Source organism: Scardinius erythrophthalmus (assembly GCF_964197995.2).
Source record: "Scardinius erythrophthalmus genome assembly, chromosome: 9".
Lineage (NCBI taxonomy): Eukaryota > Metazoa > Chordata > Actinopteri > Cypriniformes > Leuciscidae > Scardinius > Scardinius erythrophthalmus.
In genome coordinates this window covers 2,775,822-2,789,349 of record NC_138229.1, presented here as the reverse complement: position 1 = coordinate 2,789,349, position 13,528 = coordinate 2,775,822, and the positions used below count along the sequence as shown (strand labels likewise).

Genomic DNA, 13,528 nt, shown 5'->3' with positions numbered 1-13,528 from the left:
CAAATAACACATTACAGATCAAGGAAAAAATAGGAGGCTGAATGGAACAGTTCCTCTTGAAACTTGGGAGGAAGCTTGTGGAGAGGGACATCTCCTGACCAACTCTAATGTCTGGAGGGAATTCAAATGGAAGATAATAACCAGATTTTTTTCGAACCCCACAGATAATTGCAAAATGGAAAGTGCTGGAGAAACAACATGTTGGTAACCACACCCATATTTTGTGGTCATGTCCAAAATTAAGAAATTACTGGAAAGATATATTTGATGCCCATAAAGAAATCTTCCATTATGAAATCCCAGAAGACCCCATAATAGCCCTTCTAGGTGTGTGTCCAGAGGGCGTGTATTACATGCAGATGGTTAAAACCTGACCCTCCATCATACAACGCTTGGATTCAAAAAGTATGGGAGTTGTACGAAATGGAACAAACCACATTTGCATTACGACTTCAGAAAACGGGTTTCTTAAAGAGGTGGGCCCCTGTAATGCCTTTAATACTCCAGTGATCATGAGTTATACTGTCTTATCCACCCTGTGTTCATCTCTGCCTTTCTCCATTTCTTTATTTTTATTTCTTTATTTCATTATTATTTTTCTTTTTATTTCCTCCCCCTGTTCTAGGTGTATTTGTTTTCATTCTCTGTATAATGTGTACGATATAATTAAGTTTTGAAGAATTGTCAATATTGTGGAAACATAATGGACTAACATGTTAAAACCCAATGCCATACTGTATTGTATGTTATGGAAGCTTGTTTCTGCCACAAAATAAAACATTTTAAAAGATAATTGCGACTTTTTATCTCACAATTGCGAGTTTAAATCTCGCAATACTGACTTTATTTCTCAGAATTGCGAGATATAAAGTCAGAATTGCGTGAAATTAAGTCGCAATTGCGTGTTATAAAGTCAGAATTCTGACTTTTTTTCTCGCAATTGCGACTTTATATCACTCAATTCTGACTTTATAACACATAATTGCGAGTTTATATCTCGCAATTCTGACACCTTTTCTCAGAATTGTGAGATATAAACACAATTGTGAAATATAAAGTCCAATTCTAAGGAAAAAAAAGATGGACTTTTTTTTTTTACCTCAGAATAGTTTTTATCTCACAATTCTGACTTTATAACACGCAATTGCGACTTTATATCATGCAATTCTGACTTTATATCTCCCAATTGTGACTTTATTTCTCAGAATTGCGACTTTATTTCTCACAATTCTGACTTGATATATCGCAATTGTGAGAAAAAAAGTCAGAATTGTGAGATAAAAAGTCGCAATTATTATTTATTATTCAGTGGCGGAAACAAGCTTCCATAGTATGTAATGCTGTGGTTCTAAATAAAAATATAAGTTAAAAATAATAATAATAAGAAGAACAAATAAACACATTAAAGCAACAGCTCAAATAAATACTACAGCACAAAGATACAAATGAAATAAACAGTGCTTAAATTTTTTCAGGTAAGTCTAACAGCATCCAGGTTCAGAAATGAAATAATCAAATGTAAAATAACACTGTACGGTCTTCACTAATTAAATATAGATTAATCCTTGTTAAAGCTACAAAAGTTATTCAGTCAAGAGCAGCGAATGATTTTCTCTTTGTCTTTTGTTGTTTGATTAACATTAAAAACTGACAGCAGAGTAGCAGGAATATTAGGCTACTGTCACTTTAAGACTGAATGCACGGATCCAATATACTGATACACGTGTGTTTTCTTTCTCATCTGTTTACATTCAGTAACGACATAACCGTCAGTGTTTATGTGAATACTCACCAAGACGGGCATTTCAACATAATTTGTAGTGTGTATTTTTCAGTTCAAGCGCAAGAAGAGCGAATCTGAATGGTTAAAAATGGCTTGAATGTTTATGTTGATAAACAAATGATAAACTATTGTGATAAGCACTGGCCCGATCGAGGAATCGGCAATTCCGTTAACTGTCCCGAGCGTCTTTCTCCCTGACCACGGGCCATCAGGCATTCCTTATTGTCAAGCAAAATTAAACGTGACTTGATGTTCAACATCAGTGATCTATGCTGATTATGACCATCTATCTAATAACCTGTAGGACCTCCTTTAGCCCGGAAAACAGCGGCCACACAGCGAGGCATTGATTTGACAAGGTGGCGATAGGTCTCCTGAAGTATCTGGTAGTGCTGGGTGTCGATTCAGATGTCCCGATTCGATTTCCGATTCACAAGATCTAAATTCAATTCAATTCTCGATTTTCGATTCGATTCACTGATTTCAATTATTCCATTTTAACTGGCCCCAAAGAAAGCAATAAATGAATAAACTAGTTATTGTTTTTGACCCATGTATCCTTGTATTGTAATAAATAAGCCTATGACACCCAAAATTTTAGATACCAGTGAAATTTAACAATTCTTGATTAAAATTTCAATACCAGAGCTAAAACTACTAATATAAATTCAAAGATTATTAAAAAACAAGTAATCTCACAATAATGGTGTTTTATACAGTTGATTTGCAGCTTTATAGATCTACAGTTTTGTCTTAAATGCATTGGTCAGTCTCACCTCCTCACATTCTGCGCCCTGGAAATAAACGTAGCTGTCACATTCTCTGCACTTCGATGGCGTGCGCAGTTTGCGCAGTCGATGGGTTTTTGCAGCTTTGGACAATCCCACATTTTTGAAAGGTCCAGTGGGCACCACGATTTCCGGTTCAATCCCATTTATACCTAAAACACAACAAACATACAGACACACTCACCATAATGACTATATACTAAACTGAACTAGATCGACTAAACAAGATCTCTTCGATATCTTTATTGTTTCTCCTAGGCAGGACACTACAGATGAATGGGGTGCAATGTTTTACTAATAGATATCACTTTCCCAGTTGATTAATAACAAGACTTTTTCTTTAAACATAAACTTAGAAAATAGAAAATTTCTGGACTGTCATGTTTAAATAATCTAATTAAAAATGCATTAATTTGCATATATTTCCAGACCGAAATCTGAGCACTTGATAAAGCCAGGTTCAAAGTTTTAGTTTCATTTTGTTGATTGACAGACAGTATAAGAATTAAAGGTTTTTACTGAGGGGGATTTTGGATTTCTCTTTTTATAACTCCTTTTATCAATCAGAAATTACTGTCAACAGCCAGAAAAATAAATAAAAAAAACATGTTTTTAGGAATAAAATGTTAAATACATCAGTTGAATGATATAAGAACAAATTCAGTGCAGGAGAAAAAGCGTAGGGAACACAAGTTTGGGTCGGTCCACTTCTCACTATAAACTAGTTGCTTATTATCACGCATATTACTAGCATATCGGCTGATTATCAGTACTTATAAAGAACATATTAATGGCTTATTCTGCATGAACATATTCTACATCCCTTAATTCTACCCAATAACTAAACTTAACCACTACAACAACTACCTTATTAACTATTAATAAGCAGTAAATTAGGAGTTTATTGAGGCAAAAGCCATAGCTAACAGTGAATAAGTGAATATGTGTTCACCGAACCAAATTGTGACCAAAACACATACAATATATATATATATATATATATATATATATATATATATATATATATATATATATATATATATATATATTGCATTTGAAATCTATGGGTGCAAATTCGTGTAATAAAATAAACACTTAAATGTGCACTTTGGATGGATTATTTCCACGTTATAGAAGCAAAATAGCCGACAATCTCAAAATTGGCCAGTGCATGAAAAACATTGGTTTTGTTTGTAGTGTCTTGTCTTAAACGGAGAGCAAACTGAGACTTTGGCTCAAGTCTCCTGCATCTCAGATGTTTCTCCGTAGAAAAAGACAACAGTAATCTCACATGTGCTTCCTCTAGAATTTCAGAAAAGATTGTTTCAATTGTGCTCAGATTTGCAAAGACGCCCAAGTCTCTTGGCAATAAAAAAGTTCCTCTGGGTATTTATGAACTGTAATCTGTCACTCACTTTGTTCAAATGGGGTCATGGTGCCGTCTCTCTCCTCTAAATCCTCATTGGACGACAGGGTGGCTGCAGAAACTGGCCTTGAAGGTTTTGAGATGTCACCTGAGACCAAAACAACATTCAAAATTATTGATTATAAAAAAGTTTTATTATTGTAAACCATGCCGAGGTGTTGAACTGAGAGATATCAGAGGTCACCAATTTGCTTTATATGTAGACTCCTAAATGATTGTGTGTATTTTAAATATTTGTCTATTTTTTGTGTAGATTGTTAAGTAGTTGGTCTATTTAAAACAGATGTTTCACTGTTTGAGCAAAATAATTCAGCATTTGTAATGCCAGTTGTCTTTAAGAATCTGTAATAATGCTGAAAGGTCAATAAAACAATAGACTGATCTGGTTTTGTCTCTTACCAGTGCTGGAGGTCGGGGAGCCCAGTCCACTTCCCGGACCAACACTGTCAGTGTCACTCAGTGTGGACGGCCAGGACTTATGAGCTTGATGATGGTCTCGACCTGCAATGACAAATCACAACACATATGTCCACATAATCACTCATTATTCGTTTTAAAATTACAATTCACATCAAATACCATAATATTGTAAAAACAGCCTGAAGGGGCGATAACACCGACAGCAATCTCTTCTGTTACACTGATAAGAAGGTAAGAAGATATGGGTGACACTTTATTTTAAGGTGTCATTGTTACAGTGTAATTATATATTAAGTACTGAGTAATATTAAGCAACTACATGTACTTACTATAGGGTTAGGGTTTGGTTGAGGGTTAGTTGCATGTAATTATGCATAATTTACTATTATTACTATGGTAATAATAGTGCATGTGTAACAAGGACACTGTAAAATAAAGTGTTACCAAGATTTATTGTGTGTACGGCCCCTAAAAACTGATTTCGGGTCATTTATTGTATGTAAAACTGACCTTGACCTCGTCTTTGTTTAACCACGGCCCCTTCTCCAAATCCCGCCTCCTCTGGGGTGGGCGGAGCTTCAGAGCTGTTGTTCCGGGTTCGAACATGTCTGAAATTATTGCATAACTTCCTTATTGTAACACATTCTTAATAACATACAGAATGTTACGGCAACATTTCAAGCATTCGCGCTCAATGCACCATTGATCTGGAAGTAATATTAACGAGGGCTGCACGATCTGAGGAAAATATCGTATTGCAATTTTTCAGCTAAAATTGACTATAAAATAATAAAGTATTTCACTTTACAATAAGGTTTCATTTGTTTACATTAGTTAACATGATCTAACAACGAACAATACTTCTACAGCATTGATTAATAAATGTTAATCTCAGCATTTGCTAATTCATATTTAAGATCAAAAGTTTCATGTTAACATTAGTTAATGCACTGTGAACTAACTAACATGTTAATAAACTAACATTAATAAATGCTGTAAAAATATATTGTTCATACATTTGATCATGTTAGTTAATGTAGTTAACTAATGTTAACAAATAAGACCTTATTGTAAAGTGTTACCAATAATAATAATTACTAAATAAAAATGTGAAAAATAAGAAATATTACTATTTTAATATTTCACAGTAAAGTAAATAAATTGTGCATTTAAAAAAATACAATTTACAACTAAATTTACAATACTTATATTTATGACTGTCTTAATTTCATTTTCAATTGTCAACTATGAAACCAAAGGTTGTATTTGTTAACATTAGTTAATGCACTGTTAACTAACATGAAAGAACAGCAAATAACTGTATTTTTATTAACTAACAATAACAAAGATGATAAATACAGTAACAAATGTATTGCTCATTGTTAGTTGATGTTATTAACGCATTAACTAATGTTAACAAATGAGACCTTATTGTGAAGTGTTTCCAATTAAATTGCAGCCTTTGTGAGTTGATAATCGTACAAAGCCATATCACAATTTTGGTTTTATTTTGATTAATCATGCATCATCAACTAGGTCATGTGACAACTCTATGAAACATGCACGTTGCCTACTTTACCGAAAAATGATTACAGTACGCCAACATCCCATTCTGACCATAATCAATGATGTGTTGTAAGAGGGATTGCTCTTACTGGTGGCTGGATGCAGAGTACGGCTCAAACTGGTACTGTATGGGCAGGTCTGTGCGGAGCTGCAGGTTCTTGACGTACGAAGCGTATTGCTGACCCGGATCATACAGCTTACAGCTCTCACAGAGCGTCTGGAAATGCACCGGCAGCGCTGCCGTCTGAACATGCATCGTCTGATAGTACGAGATGGTGCACTGGACAGAGAGGAAGAGGACACATTAAACACAAAACCTGAGAGAAAAAACACGAAATCGTTCTGACCACTAGAATCAAGCTTTAAAACGAAAACCATGAGCACACATCATCCCTTTCAACACAAGGTGTCCTAAAAAGTAGGCAGGATTAGGATTTGTGTGTCCAAATACAGTTTATTTCAAATGTTATACGACCAGATGGAGTACTACTTTTCTTTTAGATTTTCATAGTATGCATCTATGCATGCACTATAGGCTAATATTACTCACAATCCCTTGTAACCCCACTTAGTGATAGGCTAAAATGCTTGTGAAATTCATTTTTATGTTAACAAACACAAATGTAAACACAATGGGCAACATATCGTGTCACCAAAACGTATCGCGTTCATGTCCATAAATCGTGCGATAAGTCAATATAGTAATTATCGCGACGGGTCTACCTCCCGATAATGAAAACGATCGCCGTGGAACGCGGACAACCGAAGTATACTTTGGCCGTAAGTCTGTGATAGCACTGGCATACTGTTTTTGGGAACGATTTCACTTATGTCACTTTTTTTCATATTAAAACAATGCGAATGGAGTTTTTTTTTTTTTTGGCATTAGGATAAAGTGTACTTGTCATGAACATCTCTCACCGCTCGCAGGATCTGGTCGGTCTGTCTGATGAGCTCTTGGATCTGTTTGAGCACGTTCACCTTCATGTCCTCCAGCTCCTGCTGTTGAGTCGTGGCGTCCGCGATGCAGGTGCGATACGTCGCCTCGGCCTCCTCCGCCTGTGGACACACACACACACACAGACTTGACATAGTACTTCCTCTAGCTTGCTTGTCTTAAACGGGGTATATAATGAAAACTAATTAATCGACTTGAAAAATTGAGTCCTTGTAACATAATTTTTGGGTGAATATTATAAAAATTCAAAAGTAAAACAATTGAGCAATGAAATTTTGCTTAAAGAACATTTATTGCATTGTCCGGGGGGGGGGGTAATTTAATTCCTTCGATAATAATTCGATACACAGAACTTTATTATATTAAATATTAATTAAAAAATGCTTCACACCTTCACAAAATCAACACATTTAACACCCTAAAAATGACATAACAGCTTATATAGTGTGTTGACCTCGACAACCCAACTGCGTTTTACAGCAAACTTGCGACTAACGTTAGTTAACTTACTAAAGAAGGCGCAATCGCTTGTTTGCTAAGGGTCGGGACTCCAACATTAACACACTGACAACATTGTATTCAGAATATAAAATATTTTGTATTTGATCTCGTTTTCATGGCAACAGACACGGTGTGCACGGAGGGGAGGGGCTGTGTGTGTGTGTGTGTGTATGTGAGAGAGACGCGTTTGTGACAGAGAGAGACGGAGGGAGAGCAGGGAAAGGAAATGCAGCTGAACGAATACGCTGCGTGTTTTAAATAGCGTTAAAAAAAAAAAAAAAAGAATAACGAAACGCAATATGTGGCAGCCGGTGTTTATTCTGTGGCGCACCACCACAAATTCATCTATGTGTGGGAAACACTGATGCTTACTGAAAAAGTTTTAATAGTTCTCATTAGTCTGGTGGTTTTTCTAATGGTGATTCTAATCATTTTTAGATTTTAGATTCATTTTTTTTCATTTTAAATAAATAAGTTAAAACGTAAATTAAAGGCAATCCACAAATACTACAATAATGCATCAATACTATACAACTTTTGTTTATACAAAAAAAATATGAAGCTTTTTGCATTATAAAAAAATAATAATGTCTAAATCCTATGATCCTAAAATAGACTTGTATATTGACTTCATTTGATTTTGTGCAAGAAAATGTTACAAGATTGCAGAGAAAATGTTGGTTTCCTGCAAGTGGCTGCAAAAGCACAGTGACACTGCCCTAAAACAAAATGTGTGACATTAGCTCATGTTTCCTGTTTGAGCTCGCTGACCTTGTTGCGTGCTTCCTCTTCTAGTCGTCTCTTCTTGTCCAAAGCTTTAGTGGTTCCACTTTGTTCCTCTTCAACCTTATTGGCTACCGTCCGAGCTCTCTCGTACTCCTCACAGCGGCCCATGTACAGATGACGTGCCTTGCGGAGGTTACTATCGGCATCGGCCTAATCAACACAAATACTCTTAATTAACCTGTATATTTTAGTGTTAGCAGGGTTTAGTTAGGGTAAATAGTTAGTTCAAGGTGGACTGAAAGTATACCAGTTTCCTCTTGGCTCTCTGCCACTGCTCTTTAATGTCTCTGCGCTTCTTCTCATGTTCCTGTCTGCGATGTGTCATGGGCTGAACGAGAAAGAGAGAAAGGTTTAATAATTTTCTTTGTTATTAGACCTACTTAGGTAAATCTCCCAAAACCTGCCAAGAACACATTTACATCACGCAAAACTAATTAGAAATAAGAAATTAAAATGTAATTTGGGAAATAATGCACACAAAAAAAATCCTAATGATCCAAAAATCAGGCTTTAATTTTTATATAATATATTATAAATGTAAATACAATATTTACTGTATTATAAAATATTTAAAAACAGTTTTATAATTATTTTTCAAAATATAAAACATTTTGATTTAGGACTGAAATGTGACCCAGACATTCCTTCGTTTCACCACTTGAGTAAAAATACTTTCACTCTGTCCTCTCGCTGTAGTGTGTGTTGCCGGGGCAGGTGTGTTACCTGTAGAAACGAGTGTGTGTAAACGTTGTTTGTGGCCTGCTGTAAACCACAGCTCTGCTCTGAGTCCTGCTCGAGAGCCAGAGAGAAGATAGACAACAGCGGCATGTGTTCCTGAGAGAGAGAGAGAGAGAGAGAGAGAGACAAGACTGAGAAACCTCCTTTACTCTATATACAGTGAGCATATGACATAAAAACAGATTCGATATGAATTACAGGAATAATTGATATGATAATGATATTTCTGTATTTAAATAAAAATGAATGGGATTCAAACACTGATTTTTCATTATCTGTTGAATGCAGGACAGGTTTTTTTTTTCAGGATATTCATGCTGGGTTTTTTTAATCAAACAAAAGTCAACAGTAAATAGGGCGGACAAGGTCCAAAAATGACTAAAACACTATTAAATTATCATAAACAACTTAAAAATTGTCGATATGACCTGTACGCTTCTTAAATATGCGTATCTAAAGTCTATCCATCAGTTACTAGAGCGATAAAGCCGTGAGATGTTGAGAAAGACTGTCCAAAGATGTTTTGTTCCTGGATGTGGACAAACTGCACCTCCAAAAACTGGACGTGCTCTTCCAAAAGAACAAGTATTAGTTTATATCTATCTACGTGAATAAATGACAAAGTTTTTGATTGTTGGTGTCATTTCACTTCAGGCTGCTTTCTTGATTATGCTTTCTAAATATTTTGCGTTGAAATCTACGACACTGCCAAGAATTTTGTCCTTGTAGACAACGCCGGTAAATACATTTATTTATAATCTCTAAGTGTGTTTGTAATAAAAGTGAAGTCAGTGTTTAACCCTATTAAGAGACCAAGGGCCCTATCTTGCACCCAGCGCAATTGACTTTGTATAGCGACGCATGTTTCATTCCTATTTTGCACCCGCGCACAGCGGACTTTTCCCTCCACAGACGCACTTCGGTAAATTAGGGAATGAACTTGCGCTCCCGGGAGCGGTTCAGCGAAAAGAGGAGGCGTGTTCCTGCGCAAACGTTCCCTGGTGCTATTTTGCAGTTTCAGAAAACAATTCCTCCACTGACCAGGAGAAACCTCGTCTAAAGTCAGTGGCGCGTTATTCAGAGGCTATTTTAAGGGTGCATGCTTGGCCATAATCAATGTAGCGTGTGCACAACGCACACACACTTTGCTTATCTCATCTGCACAGACGCAGCAGTTTTCATTTTTGCAAATCATACATAATTACAAGGAAAAATATTACCACACGAGGGAAATCATTGTGGTGTCCATGAAGATGTGAAAAATAGGCATAAATCTAGCTTACACATTTACCCAAATTATCATACGCCTGTTTAACCGAAGCTAATCTGGGTGTGTTTCTCCATCCCCAATGTCACTTCTCTGTGTTTTACGGCCCTGACGAGAACGGCAGTCTCCTCGGCTGTGAACCGCTCCTGGCAAATCCGCCGTTATAATAGCGATCCGCCATGGAACAAGCGCGCCTGCTCTTAAAGGGAATGTGAGATGACGCTCTGATTGGTTTATTTCACGTTACGCCCAAACCACACCTATGAGTAATGAAGCTACTTCAGACCAACACATTTTAGATTTGCGTCGGGCGCAAGAGTCATTTATCCTGCCGGTATAATAGCAAGACCCGAGACCCGCCCACAAAGTTACTTGCATTTCGCACCTGATACTTGCATTTCAGATCGTTAAAATAGGGCCCTCAGAGTGTCATTAAGTGCTACAAATCTGGAGTTGAACATTAATATAGTGCGTTAAGAAAGGCAAGTCAAGTTGAATATATGATGGTGTAGTTTATGCAATACGTATAAACAGTGTGTATGTATATATATATATATATAGTGATTACGTGGATATTGTGCAATTATGTTTTACAAATCATGGCATTGGGCATTTATCTGTGTTTCTGGAAGATGTAACCTTTTGAAACAGTGAATGAAAAATTGTAATTTTACAAATTTTAAACTTTTTTTGTAGCAAAAAACTTTGCTAACGTCATAAGCTAACCTCCAGAAACATAACATAAAGATCTGAAAATGCATTTCATGACCTCTTAAACATATTTTTATGAAAGTTGCATGGTGTCTTTTCAAGATTCTTTTAAATGTTTCAGCGTTTGGGTAATCTTTTACATTTGTACAGCATAAGCATCACTGGTGTCATTTCAACCTGCAGAAACACAACCAAACAAACACAAGGGAAGCTGAACTGATGTACCTGTATGATGTTTTGTTTGCAGGACTGGTAGAGTCTCTGAAGACCTTTGGAAAACTCGTTCTCTGTGACAGAAACACAGAGAAAAAGAGTTAAGAAAAACATAATATGACTCAATGTTCAACTGGATAGTTTTTCAATGCCATTACAACCCCATTTCCAGAATAGTTGAGACATTTGAATCTGTGATTTGTTAATTCTCTTGAACCTTTATTTCACTGACAAATGTACAAAGAAAATGTTGTATAATCAGAGGTCTGTCTAGATGGGCTGTTCAAGTTATTATTGGAAGCCATTAAAAAAAGATTGAATAAAATGTAAGTTGAAATGCTTATGACAGTAAAAGCACATGCATTTCCAAAATCACCACAGGTCAGTAACATAAACAGTGTGACATTACCGAGAGCGATCCTCTTGTCTACGTAGCTGATGATGTCCTTCATGTACTTGGCAATATACTTGGCATAAGTCAGAGCCGAGTCCACGCCACCTTCACTGCGCTGCAGGAGGATATCAACCTCCTGTGGACTCACTGCTGACACACACGCTAAACATCAGACATCCATATATGAACCAATAACACTTCAGTTTTAAATGAAATATAGCTGTGTTCAGAATGGAATACGAGAGTGACGCATATTGAGCAGTGTATACTGCCTATTATATTTTAAAGAGGCCATATTATGCCCTTTTAAAACGCATTGATTTTGTTTTTGGGCTCTACTAGAACAGGTTTTCCTGCTTGAATGTTGATTATTTTCCTCATATTCTCCATTGTTGCGGCTCCTCTCTTCCCAGTCTGTCAGTAACGCTCTGTCTCTATGAAGCCCCTCCTTCTGAAAAGCACACTGTGCTCTGATTGGTCGGCTGGAGAAGTGTTTTGTGATTGGTCGAGCGGAAATGTCCCGCCCCTTACCATAACCGCCAGTTTAACACACTTCTAACTAACTCAACCAGGCCCCGCCCCTTTATTCTGCGCATGAATTATTATAATGAGGAATATTGTGACGTGTTCGTTCCCGGAAGAAACTCAAGACTACAATGGGCATTAATACATAGAGGCAGGAAGAAGTGCTTTTAACCAGCCTTTATTAATTATTATTGCAGAGATGGGGTTTGGGGATGGGTCCGTGGGACTGTTTCTGGGGATTCACTTTTTATTTTGCCTACCTTTTGTCTTCTGCATTCTCCTTACCATTGTCTCCTGTTCTTCCCTCAGACTCGTCCCCCAGAAACAGTCCCACAGACTCAGCCCCAAACCCCATCTCTTAAAAATGAATAAAGGCTGGTTTCTAATGCACTTTTAAAAATAGAAGTTGATATGCCATTCTGTTCATTAAAGACAATAAAAGCGTGATTGACTCACTGCAGTCGTGGTGGTTGTACTTTCCTCCTCCTTCGGGACCCTGCCCTGATGACACCCTGTACAGGTCCTCCATAGACTGCACACATTCACAGAACAAACACTGCAACTTAGTACATTTTAAAGGTGCAGTGTGTACATTTTAGCAGCATCTAGTGGTGAGGTTGCGAATTGCACCCAACAGAAGTTACGGTGGCCGACAGGAAGTGATGTCGTCGTCTGAGATAGCAGAGAGTAGCCAGTTAAACAAGGTTTCTTTACAAAGATAAGGTAAGAAATTACGTTTACTTAATTATTCAGTAAAACGATATGTTATTGCGAATATAATTGTGACTTGTTCATTATTGTGTCAGTGTTTTATTCGCTGACTTTAGCTCGCTTCTTTACACGGAGAACAACATAGTGACGAAACGCATTTGTCTGTTTAGGGCCACCGTAGAAACATGTCGAAGTAAGAAAACCCGAGAACTGCTTATTATAAGGTTATAAAAACATAACGGTTCATTAAGTAAGGTCTTTATACACCACTGAAAACATAGTTATGTATTGCATTTCTGTCTACAGATCCTCCTGAATATTACACACTGCACCTTTAAGGCTGAGGTCAGCATCAGATACATGTGGTGAGACTAGATGTCTTGTCACTTCCTTTTCTGAGGGCTTTTGGGTAGATTTGGCTCTTCCGTTGCAGTGTTACTGCACCTTTTAGAGACTGATGGTCCTTCAGAGGAGGCGGTGATCAAACACACTCTCCTAATATGCTCTCGCCATCATATGCAACACCGTAAATCATATTCATTCTAGTGAATCAGTTCATTTGTAATGATTCACTTGAACACGGATTCACGAACTTTTATGCCTGATTTTGGCACGATCCGTTTGACGTAGGGTGTCGTGGGGATTCGTAAAACATGCTAAAACGTGACATCACGATAAAAAGACTTTTTTGGTCCTCCTCGACGAGTTCCGTCAAGAGTGAGTGAGTGTGTGTGTGTGTGT

General features: G+C 36.9%; 1 protein-coding gene across 3 annotated transcripts in view; it reads right to left on the bottom strand.

Annotated features, from left to right (window-relative positions):
* Window positions 1–13,528, bottom strand: part of arhgap45a (Rho GTPase activating protein 45a) — a 48,301-nt gene that overhangs the window by 8,947 nt on the left and 25,826 nt on the right. For all 3 annotated transcript variants that reach the window (XR_014030805.1, XM_081374792.1, XM_081374791.1), the window contains exons 6-17: window positions 12,533–12,608; window positions 11,567–11,698; window positions 11,170–11,231; window positions 8,952–9,062; window positions 8,476–8,556; window positions 8,214–8,378; window positions 6,905–7,042; window positions 6,073–6,263; window positions 4,928–5,025; window positions 4,397–4,498; window positions 3,987–4,085; window positions 2,560–2,723 (exon numbers count right to left, since the gene is read on the bottom strand). Coding sequence is in view for 2 of the 3 variants with exons in the window: in XM_081374792.1 (XP_081230918.1) it covers window positions 2,560–2,723; window positions 3,987–4,085; window positions 4,397–4,498; window positions 4,928–5,025; window positions 6,073–6,263; window positions 6,905–7,042; window positions 8,214–8,378; window positions 8,476–8,556; window positions 8,952–9,062; window positions 11,170–11,231; window positions 11,567–11,698; window positions 12,533–12,608 (1,419 nt within the window). In the remaining variant the exon portion in view is untranslated. The remainder of the gene's footprint in view (window positions 1–2,559; window positions 2,724–3,986; window positions 4,086–4,396; window positions 4,499–4,927; window positions 5,026–6,072; window positions 6,264–6,904; window positions 7,043–8,213; window positions 8,379–8,475; window positions 8,557–8,951; window positions 9,063–11,169; window positions 11,232–11,566; window positions 11,699–12,532; window positions 12,609–13,528) is intronic.